This window comes from Aulonocara sp. 'chitande type north' Nkhata Bay, linkage group LG2 (genome assembly GCF_057382095.1).
Source record: "Aulonocara sp. 'chitande type north' Nkhata Bay isolate Kocher_YH1m ecotype deep benthic linkage group LG2, A_spYH_male_GT1.1, whole genome shotgun sequence".
In the NCBI taxonomy this organism is placed as follows: Eukaryota; Metazoa; Chordata; class Actinopteri; order Cichliformes; family Cichlidae; genus Aulonocara; species Aulonocara sp. 'chitande type north' Nkhata Bay.
The window spans coordinates 27,845,133-27,856,060 of record NC_141345.1 but is presented as its reverse complement, the minus strand read 5'-3'; the positions used below and the strand labels follow the sequence as shown (position 1 = coordinate 27,856,060).

The following is a 10,928-nucleotide window of genomic DNA, read 5'->3' as shown; positions in this document are numbered from 1 at the left end:
GCTAGAAACAACTCCATAGCCTTTTGGTGTTCTAAAGCAACTAATTCCACTAAAAGCATCATCTTTCTATAAATAAAACCCATCAATCAACCCCGTCCATTTCACTAGCAGCTTTGAGCTGATGATGCATCTCACTCCCCCCCCCCCCCCCCCCCCTCATTTTGTTCCTAACTGCCTCCCCTGAAAGCTCCCTCCATCGCCGCTCTGCCCCTCGCATCTCCAGTTAACCTCCGATAGTGTGCGTTCTCCAGACGCGCTGATAATGTATAGCTTCACTTCTCTCCAGTTCCTAATGAGGTTTCCATTAATCATCTTAACCCTGTCTTTCGGCTGTCTTTCTTTAGCCCCTCTCCTCATTGATTATTGATAAGATGGAGAGACAAATTCTTGAGTGGAGGCAGAAAAGAGATCCATTACAGAAAAGCCAAGTTACACGACTGAGGGTTAAAAATAGCGGCTCATATTTTGGGAACAGACCCGTCATCTGATCGAGGAAAGATGAAGAATGAATGGACGAGATGGAAAGAGAAATTAGAGGTTAGGGAAAAAAATGTGTGTGTGTGTGTGTGTGTGTGTGTGTGTGTGTGTGTGTGTGTGTGTGTGTGTGTTTGTTCATTTTCTTTCATCTCAGGCTTATCTGACCTTAAAGAAACTCAAAGATGTGATGAATGGCAGTGGGAGGGCCAGCTGAGCAATAATGTAGACGTGAAGGCTTGTGTTACTGCGTGTCGATCAGCCTGTAATAATATCTAATTACAGATCAGAACAGTTAGAGAAGAGAAGGGTTCGACTGAAGGCTGTACGTAGCCCTGACAGGTCAGTCCCGCAGTCTGTGAGTAATGTATGCAGATGACACACAGAGATTAAACAGGCAGAACAGGTACGTTTTATTCAGGTCAGACTAATTCTCATTACTTATTTGGTCGTAATGGTAGTCACAGATTACCGAATTGCTCAACTGGCAGGAGAGGACTCATTAACCTTGCTTAACTGCAGAGTGAAAGAAGAACACAGAGCGTATCTGTGACAGGTAAACACCAAACTCAACCACGGGTAGGATACAGGTAATCAACTGATTAACACAATGTTGTGACTCAAATGTTCAGCTTTTGTTGAGCTTGTGTCAAAAATGACGTTTGTTTCCACTGGTTGAGGGTTGTTGTGTTATATTGTGATACATGTTAAATGAAATCTCTCTGACGCATCATCAGCAACAAAGAAATAATCACAATAAAGTCCACAAAGGTTTTTATATCAGAAACTATTGACTGTCTTTTTATTCATTCACTTTTATTTCATTTAGCTTTCTTCTCCAGTGAGTTTTCATCCTTGCTTTAATGTTTTGAAGTTTCAGTGTTCGTTTTTTTTATCATAATGTAATACTGAAGAATGTAACACTGTGTAAAAGCTTGAATCACTGTCCTTAAACACATTGAGAAAATTGGGCCAAAAAACCATCTACAGCAGATGAACTGTAGATGCAGATGACACAGGACCAGAGAGATGCTTCTGGACCTTCAAATGATTGTTAGCAATATGTACGGAGGAGATCAGGAGAGCAGGGTAACAGTAAATATCTATAGCAGACATGAACACTTCTGCAACATTTTACCAAGTGGGTCACATGAGAAACTGTACTTTTGCACTGGTGCAGCCCTCCACAACAGTCCCAGTTTCTCATGGTGCCCCTTGGTCAAATTAATTGTCGTTCTGGTTTACAGCCACCCATAAAGCACATCGTTGGCTCTGTCGTGGGTTTCAGGTTTCAGAGATCTTGTGAAAATTGATGGAACGATAAACATGGAAAAGTCAGAAGACGTCAGATTTTGTTCGACCATGCAGTCCCATCTTGACCTGCATATAACTGAAGCAGTGTGGGATCATCCCAACAGAGAACAACACAAAAATCCAGTCAACATCCGAAGAAGACCTCTGAATGTCCTTCACGAAGCCTGGAGAACTATTCCTGAATACTACTTTGAATACTAAGAAATTACAACAAGGCTGGCCTACTACAGTTCAGGCTGTGTTAGAAAATAAAGATTTTTATGACATAAGTTGACTTTCAATCTTGTTAGAACTGTATAAACTTGGTTTTTCCTTCTTCTTCATTAAATTCCCAAATTCCTAGAAAAATATAAACAATCAAGGGGTGGCTCAAGACTTTTGCACAGCACTGTATTTCAGTGGCAGTGTTTAAAGTTACACATTATAACACATCACTTCTTAAAAGCAACGGACTCACATTCATACCGGCACCTTCAGATGACAACCATCTTTCCTATACAGTCTGTGGATAGTTCTTGATATTTAAGTTTATGTTTTACCACTTGCAGCATATTTCTAATTTGTCTGAGCTGATCATTTTTAAAATCTTCATCTAACAGCTTCCAGTGGGTCGCATTTTCATGAGGGTGGCATTCATATGTTGCACAAAAATGCTTTAAAGTTGCTTCATTCGAAGTTAGCTTTGGCTGCCCTCTGCTGGTACTACATGTGCAATCAAAGTTAATTATACCCTAAAACTCTCATGTCAGCTATCTAGACCAGGGGTCAGCAACCTTTAACACCGAAAGAGCCATTTGGACCTGGTTTTCCACGCAAAAGAAAACACTGGGTATTTGACATTTTAGATGTCAAATACTTTTTGACATCTAAAATGAAGATAACACTGTATATATTGTTTTTTACCTTTATGCCTTGTTTGAACAACTGAGGTGTGTTGCTTATGAAATCCTTGAAGTGCTACAGAGAAAATTACATTTTATTTATGTAAGTAACACATTTTGAACTCTTAAAGAAATATAACAAAAGGAAAGACACCCAGCTGAACTAAAATGATCCATGTAGCAAACAAAAACTGTTATATCGCCTTTGGGCTTTTGGAGCCTTGACCTGACTTTTAAAAAATAATTGGAAAAAAAGCACTATGCTGCTAAAAAATGAAAAATAGATATTTGCAAAATTCTGCCTAAATATGTATTTTACCTGGTTAATATGTGTAGCGGGGTGTGGTCTGCAGCGCCGCTGCAGGGGAGGCGGACGCACCTGAGCGGACCCGCAATCACGCCTCGCCGCCTTTACGTCTGTGCTGTTGTGTTGGTATGCGTAAGGCTGTGAGCTGAAAAGCTACAGCCTGCTGTATGTGTCAGCAACCGTGTGTGAAAAGTGGTCAATAAAGACATGCTGAAAAGCATGTTCATGCAAACATCGTCGGGTCTGCCGTGATATGTTTACAATTGGACTTCTGCTCCTGAACCTCTGCGCACAGCGTCTGCAAATCGGGGCTGTACGAATTCACTTTCATCTTTACGCAGGACTGTAAGCTGTCATCTGTGAGGCGTGAGCGGCGTTTGTTTTTAACATAGCACACGGTGGAGAATAGCTGCTGACATCATGTGGATCCGAAGATCCATAATTGACCTACCTGGGGTTGAAAGTCTCGATAGATGCACGGCGTTTCGGCGGGTATACCGGCTTCCACGAGTGTGACGCTTATTTTGAGCGATGAAAAAAATAATAGAATATAATTTTATTTTTATATTTCAATATCACAATAATCTTCCAATTTAGAACTACAAGTTAAAAAAAGAACTAACATAAATAAAATACACTTCAGCTAAATACTTCTAATTTATTTTCCAAAACCACGCGGAGCCGCAGGACTAAAGAGTCGCATGCGGCTCCGGAGCCGCAGGTTGCCGACCCCTGATCTAGACATTGGTGACTATCACTTCACATTACATTTGCTTTACAACATTAAACTCCGAGGATACAAACAGACGATTAGTAAACTACATTTCAGATTAGTGTTAGACAAATATGAAGGTGGTGGACGAATCATACTGCAGAACTCATACTGTCATAACATACTACACCCATTATGTTTTCAATGGCACTGAGATAAAACAACTGAATACCTTTAAAAAAATGGTATTGCATTGTTAGATGAAACACAAACAATGTGCCGAATGATAGCAGTAGATATGCTTTCTGTAAAGTACTTTAAAAAAAAATACAAAAAGCATTAAAAACTTTGCTAGAAAATCCAGTTAAAAAAGCCAAAACAAACCATGTTTTGATATCATAGTTATAAAAACTCACATTAAAATACAAAATGTCAAAAATGTTTTCTTTAAATGTCTGTGTTTCAACAAAAATTACTCAAAAAGAAGACACAGTCATCTGTTTGGAACTAGTTTAGGTGCAGATTAATATGCATTAGGTGCACTGCTGAATATATCCATCAGAAGGAAGATGTGCATTCGACTGACTGAGAATAAAACCAGTGTGTGTGCTCACCACAATAAAAGACTGTGATTTGTCAAACAGCAACGGAGCTCGGTGGCACACAGAGGAATAATGGATCAAACAGATTAGGTTTTAGCTAAACAGTTCATTGATTATCTTTTCATGTACTTTCTTTGCAGCTAGATTGATTGAAGTGTCGCCTTTCTTGTCCTTCTGATGTTTCATCCACAGCTTGACAGCCTTACAAGACCGTCGTCATACCCCTAAAAAGTCCTTGTAATAAGACAGATGTGTGAATGCTAATGAGACAAGTCCCTTAAAGTGATTAGCAGCAGAGTCTGCAGTTTGATCCTGAATCCGTTTGATGCGCAGTGTTGGTTCTCTGATGAAAAAAAGGCCATCTATCCCCAGTGTGGCGTTACTATGGTGAGCGGCTCCCGGTTGTGTCCGTTGATGATCGGCCAGGGATTGAAGTAGGGGAAAACAGGCTCTTTGAATTTTGCATCATTGAATGTGAAGAGGTGGCTCATGTCTCCAGCATCATAAAACGACACTAGGCCACGACCGTAGTCCAGGTATATCCCCACTCTCTTCGGAGGTTTGGAGGGATATAATAAGTTCTCCTCTATGTCAGTGCAAGCTTCATACTCGCTGGTGCCGTTTCCGCTGTCCCTCAGCACCAGCGTCCAGAAACCATCATCCGGGCAAAGGCTGATCTCATCTTTCCTGTTGACGGAAGCTGTGGCCACACCCAGTCCCCACGCCGTCTTAGAGCCTACCTCGACCTCCCAGTAGTGTCTGCCTGAAGAGAAGGCTTCAGAGCCCAGGACAATGTTGTAGCGGGTGAAGCGCTCGGGGTTGTTGGGCAGGTTCGCTTGTAGTTTTCCTACCTGGACGCTGGTGCGACACGGGGAAACCCACAGACAAGGGTAGGCTGTGTCTGGGTCAAGGGTCACAGGTGTCACAGCTGGGAGGACATGAAAAACAGAGACAAACCAATGAAGGTGAAACATGTTTACAAGAACTGACACCACCCAAACTCCTCTGGAGTGACCTTCAGCAAGATACTGAATGCCAGCCTGCGCAATTAGTGTAAGACGAGCATCAGCTACATGGACGCAAATTAAATATAAATAATGTGGCTCCGATGTATCCAGAGATTAAATAAATTTCTGGAGAGCAGCCTGGTTTTACAGCAGTGATGTTTGAGGTCATCACAGACCCAAAGTAAGCATGTGTACGCTCGACTAACAAAGAGGTTAAATTCAGAGAACAAATGGAGTCACGCTTGAAACTCACTGCCAGTCAGAGCAGGCTGAAACGAGACTGAACAATGAGTTGAATCACAAATATGTCTTTTCTAGACGCAGCCAAATCTTTTTAAAGGAGTATTCCAACAAATTTTGATGTCACACCACTGTTTGTCATAAAAAGCATTAGTGAGTCTGTGAAATCAGTTGTATAAGGCCTTCTGTTGCTCTGCGGGGGCTTTGAAGTTGGATTTGTTGTATTGGGGCCTGTGGTTTTGGTTTTTGAAGGATACTAGAGGCTACAAGCGCTGCGTCAGTGTTTTTTCCAGACTAGGCAGTTAATGACTAATGAGCACTATTGTTCTCTTGACCTTGGTTTGCATGATGTGTGTTATCTTTATACCTGGCTGAAGAATTGAGCTCATTTTCCTCCAAATCCTGTACTGGAGAGGTCCCAGAAAGTCTCCAGATTGCAGGTCCACAGCCATCTCTGCAGGGCGCTCAAACAAGCTCTCTGCCCTGAGAGGGAGAGGGAAAGAAAGTCGTTTTAAAGATTATGAAACATCCAAAACTATATGCTTGTGAACTTGTATTTTATAGCATATTCGAAGTATTTAAGTAAGTACAAGTAACCTTCATTTAAGAAGAAACTAACGAAACCTTTACTCTCCACATTTGAAATGAAATTTGAAACTGAAAAAAATGTGTTTCTAGCTGGAACAATCACAACCTCTCATTCTGTTCGAAAACAACTCAAAACGGACGTGATTGCCTTGTGACTTTTGGACAAAAGTCATGATGAGATAAATGAGAAGATGGCCTAGATATTTGATTAGCTCTGACAGAACTTCTTGGATAAGATTACAGTAGTACTCACCCTCCAATAAAATCTTTGATCCCCTGAAACAGATAAAAACAGGCCTGTGATTACAAACATGGGACTTCCATTCATTCTTTATTCAGTATTCTTTTATATGTGCTCCAGTTATTAGCAAAGTATACTGAAAGATTATGAGAAATATGTAGCTCGTCCATAAATCCTTCTCCTCTGCCCCGTCTCTTCTTCTCTCACCTTGAGTTGCTCAGGATTTTCTTCTTCTCTAAGTTTGAGCCGAAGTTTATCGGCTGTAATCTCCAGTTGGCTGATCTGCTCCGTGGACTGAGTGAGCGCCTCCTCCAGCTGCTGAAGCTTCTCCTCCTTCTGCTTCTGCAGTTTTTCCTTTATGCGCTCCTCCTCCTCAACGAGGAACTCCCTCATACGGCCAAACTCTGCAGAGACCAGCTCCTCCAAATCTCCCGCTCGCTCCTGAAATGCAGCGAGGAATTTGGTCACAGAGAGCAAGAACTTTGCCAGTCAGTAGGTAAAGCACAGCTGATTTGTACAACTTTTTTTCTTTTTTAACCTCCTCTAACCTGGCGTCCACATATGTGGACATCCAATTTTGGGTTGTCTAGACCACAATACTACATTTTGCTCTACAAGGGCCTGATGTCTCTTACGAGGACATTATACTGCCACTGTTTTATCGAAATTTAAAACAAATGTCCCCATATGTGGATCTCTGGCCCTTGTAGACCAAAATCAGATAAAAAGATAACTCTTTGTTTTTTAATCGCGTCCCCCAAATAGCAAAAAGAAATTAAAAATGCATGCCATGAAAGAGTTCGGGTCTTAGGAGGTTAAAGCAATAGCACGACTCAAAAATGCCCCTTAAAGCTGACAGAAACCAAGTCTGTCTTCAAAATGCTTAACTGCTTTAGAGTTTGTATGATAACGATCTCTGAGTCTTTTTAAGCTCTTCCTGGGGTGGAAAAATACCGAGCTATGCTGTGACAAACGGTGGGGTTCAGTTTTATTTTGTCACAATTGAAATTTCTGTTACATACTGTTGTTTTAATAGGGTTTATTATTAGAGAGTTATTATTATTTAACAAGTATATTATTATTTTTTTAACTGTTGCGTGTCAGTGAAAATGAGGACACACTTAATTCTCATTGACAGCAATGGTGTGACACTAAAACCGGAAGTGTCCTATTTTACTGTTATTATTGAATAAAAATACAGGTTTTTTTTCTTCTCTGGAAATATGACTACAATCTTATGTTCAACAGATTAAATCAACAACTTTAAACTGTGACCATTCAGACCAGAAGTGGTTCATTAAATAGGAAAAATCAGTATTTGTTATGAGGAGACGATACATTTTATGTCATATGTGGCACAAATTATTATATCTTACTGAGATATAAAAGTTTTTGCTAGCTAGCTAGCTAGCTAGCTAGATAGATAGCTAGATAGCTAGATAGCTAGATAGATAGATAGATAGATAGCTAGATAGATAGCTAGATAGATAGCTAGATAGCTAGATAGCTAGCTAGATGTCTGTATTTTTAACACAGAGAAGAAAAATTGACAAACTTCCTCTGCTCAACCACATCCTGTCATACTGACAGAGAAAGGGAGAAGTGAAGAAAAAAAAATCTGTGAATCTGCATGTAAACTGGGTCAAACAGATAGACAGGAAAATACACCCACTGACACATTTAAACACACAGATAGGAAAGGAAACGGTCTGTGATAACCTGGAGCAGAGCTAGACGAAGTTATCTGCCACGGCAGAAATGCTCCAGTGCATTCTCTAACACTACCCTCATATGTGTGTTTAACACACACACAGCGAGCGTTTCAGTGAACTTCTTCCTGTGCCTGTCGAAACTCTATCAGCTGAGTTCCCTCGCAAGCTGTGTGACATGAAGCAGTTAGGGCACATGCACAGCCTGTGAAAGAAGAGCGCATGACGAAGATAAACACAAAATGATGTGTATGAATGTTCATGAACCTCCCTTTTTAGTCCAGGATGAGCTCCTGATAATCATCACGTCTAAATAAAAGATGAGTAAGAACATGGTGTGTCAGCACCAGTCATTAGTACCACCAGTCATCCCTCTGTCTTGACAGGTAAAGGTGGAGGAATGCGTCAGAATGTTGCCTGGCCGCTAGAATTTCTGGTTATATTTAGAGGACAAACACACTGGAGTGTTTTTCTTTCACAGTGCTTCACAAAGAAACAGCCAGCACACACAGAGACGTGATACCTTAATGAGGAGGATCTTTTCATTGGTCTGTTTTTGGAAGAGTGTGGCCTCCTGTGTCTGCACCTGAACCCTCTCCAGAACCACAGACAGCTTACCCTGCAGGACAAACAGATAATCACATAAAAACGTTTGTTGAGAAGAGGTTATATAAACCAGATTACGCTTCAATCAACAGTTAATTTGATTTGTGCGTCAGTCCGAACAACGTCCCGTCTTTAATGGGAGTCATACATCCGCCAATCCTCAACTGAGCGCCCTGACCCCAAAAATCTAACAAAGCTGGAATTTAGCACTGCTTAAACATGTTAAGACACACAGAGAGGCCTCTCAGAGCGGGTCTCCAAACAACATGATGAAGGTCAGCTGCCAGGTTTGAAAGGTAGTAAAGCTCACACAGGCCTGCTGAATTCCTGTAATGCACAAAAATACCCAAAGGCTCCTGGGGCAGACAGGGAGTGTGCTCTTTAAAGCACAACTGCTACATATATGAAAAGCCTGCTTGCTACATTAGAGCAGTTGAGTTTTGTAGTAAAAAAGTAGTTTTGACTTGACTTATAGGAATACTTGTGAAACTTACAGTAATGTAGTACAATAAGAGGAGTGTCCAATAAGCATTGTAAAGTATGGCACTCCTTGAAACTCTGATTGCTTGTTTTATCTAGAAGCTCCAGCTGTTACACTATAGAGGAAAAAAAATACAGTAGAAAAATAAATCAAATTTGGTGATTATGTTGGTCAAATCTCAATACCATGTCTGTGTATGCCTGATTTAAGTTTTTGGAAGACCGGGAGCCTTAAAAACGAGCCAATAACAAAACAGTACCCTGTAGCTTTCAAAAGCCTCTGTAATGGGGATGACATTGTGGTTCTTGTGGTCTCGAGACATCCCGCACACTAGGCAGATGGGAAGCTGGTCATCCTCACAGTAGAGCTTCAGCTTCTCCTCGTGCTCCTCGCACATATCCAAACCCATTCCCAGGCGTGGCCAGTGCCCGATGGACGAGGCCACGCTGCTCATGCTGGAACCCCGCTCGCGGTAATCGGGCATCTCCAGCGTACCTTCGTGGTCCCACACGCACATCCCCGCGGCCGCGTCCATGGCGCGGGCTCTGCGCACACTATCCACCACGTTGCACAGGAGCGAGTTGGGTCGCAGTTTCCGGGCGCACGACTTTCTACACTTCGGGCAACTCGAGAGTTCGTCCGCCTTAGCTTCCCAGCACTGGATGATGCACACCTGGCAGAAGTGGTGCCCGCACTCAAGGATCACGGGATCACGGAAGAGTTCCAAACACACCGGGCAGGTGAGCTCCGACTGTAGCTCTTCAAGCGCGCTGGCCTCCGCCATCATTTACTGCGCTCATACTTCTCAGAAGACACGTCTGTGGGAAACACTGTGACAGGGAAAGAAGACTAAACTGCTCTTCCGTTCACATTCAGAGAGGGAGTGGTCTGACGCTGACAGCAGTACGACTTTTTTCACGGAAGCGACCAAAGGCGTGTAGAAACACGCTCGGCTGGGCGTGATGAAGGGCTCCTTTAAAGGGCGCAGTGTGTTTATGATTGCCCTGAGCGAAAGAGGGTTTCTTAGAAGGAAGAGAACAGTAACAAGAAAGGTCACGTTATTGCTGCGAGGAAATATACGCGGAATTTTTAAAAGGGGGTTGTACCAATTGTCTTACTTGTTGGTTTATAAGTTTTTAAATTATTAAACACTTACAGGAAATAAATCAGAAACGTGTGAGCGGAAACTTCTGTGTAGTAGGGTAAACGACACAAACAAAAAAGTGATTTCCCGTATTTTCCAAAAAACGATTGCCCGTATATAAACAGCTCTGAATAAGTTGTTGGCCTATAAACTCATACAAACATATGGCAAACCTATCTCTTTTTGAGCATATCAAGTCATTTTGAGACAGAAACATAATTCCTGTCATAAAGTAAAATCTGCAATTAGTGTTTGCCATAGTTGCTTTTATTTATCCTTTATTTATCCACCGAAAAAGTTTTTATTGACATTAAAAATGTAGGGTTTTTTAAAGGTCTTGCCAAGAAGGCAGCATAAATTGCAACAATTATGACATCATAGCTCTATAAAGATGTTTTAAGTGGCCAAAAGGGGCTGGATTCATTACAATGTAGCTACAATAACGCAGAAATACTTTTACTAATTTCTATATTTTATGTATAATCTCTTCTTTTTTTTTTTTTTTTTTTTTTTTTTTTTTTTTTTTTGGAAGTGACATCAGAAACAGCAGCATGTGACATCACGTGATGGCGGAGCTTCAGTTCATCCTTTGTCATCCTTTTTTTTTTTTTTTTTTTTAATA

At 41.3% G+C, this 10,928-nt stretch overlaps 1 protein-coding gene across 1 annotated transcript; it reads right to left on the bottom strand.

Annotated features, from left to right (window-relative positions):
- Nucleotides 1-1,316: 1,316 nt before the first annotated feature.
- On the bottom strand, nucleotides 1,317-10,172 carry LOC147338068 (zinc-binding protein A33-like). The gene is made up of 6 exons (XM_086315070.1): nucleotides 9,422-10,172; nucleotides 8,599-8,694; nucleotides 6,574-6,807; nucleotides 6,379-6,401; nucleotides 5,905-6,020; nucleotides 1,317-5,218 (listed from the first exon to the last, which is right to left on the bottom strand). Exons 1-6 carry the CDS (start codon nucleotides 9,947-9,949, stop codon nucleotides 4,653-4,655), a joined length of 1,563 nt encoding a protein of 520 aa, XP_086171196.1. The 5' UTR covers nucleotides 9,950-10,172; the 3' UTR covers nucleotides 1,317-4,652.
- Nucleotides 10,173-10,928: the final 756 nt, after the last annotated feature.

Coding starts and splice junctions, on each gene's coding strand:
- LOC147338068 (XM_086315070.1), bottom strand. CDS start 9,949: ATGATGGCGGAGGCCAGCGCGCTTGAAGAGCTACAGTCGGAGCTCACC. Junction 8,695..9,421: donor AGGCTTTTGAAAGCTACAGG/GTACTGTTTTGT, acceptor TTTGTCCTGCAG/GGTAAGCTGTCTGTGGTTCT. Junction 6,808..8,598: donor AAAAGATCCTCCTCATTAAG/GTATCACGTCTC, acceptor GCTGCATTTCAG/GAGCGAGCGGGAGATTTGGA.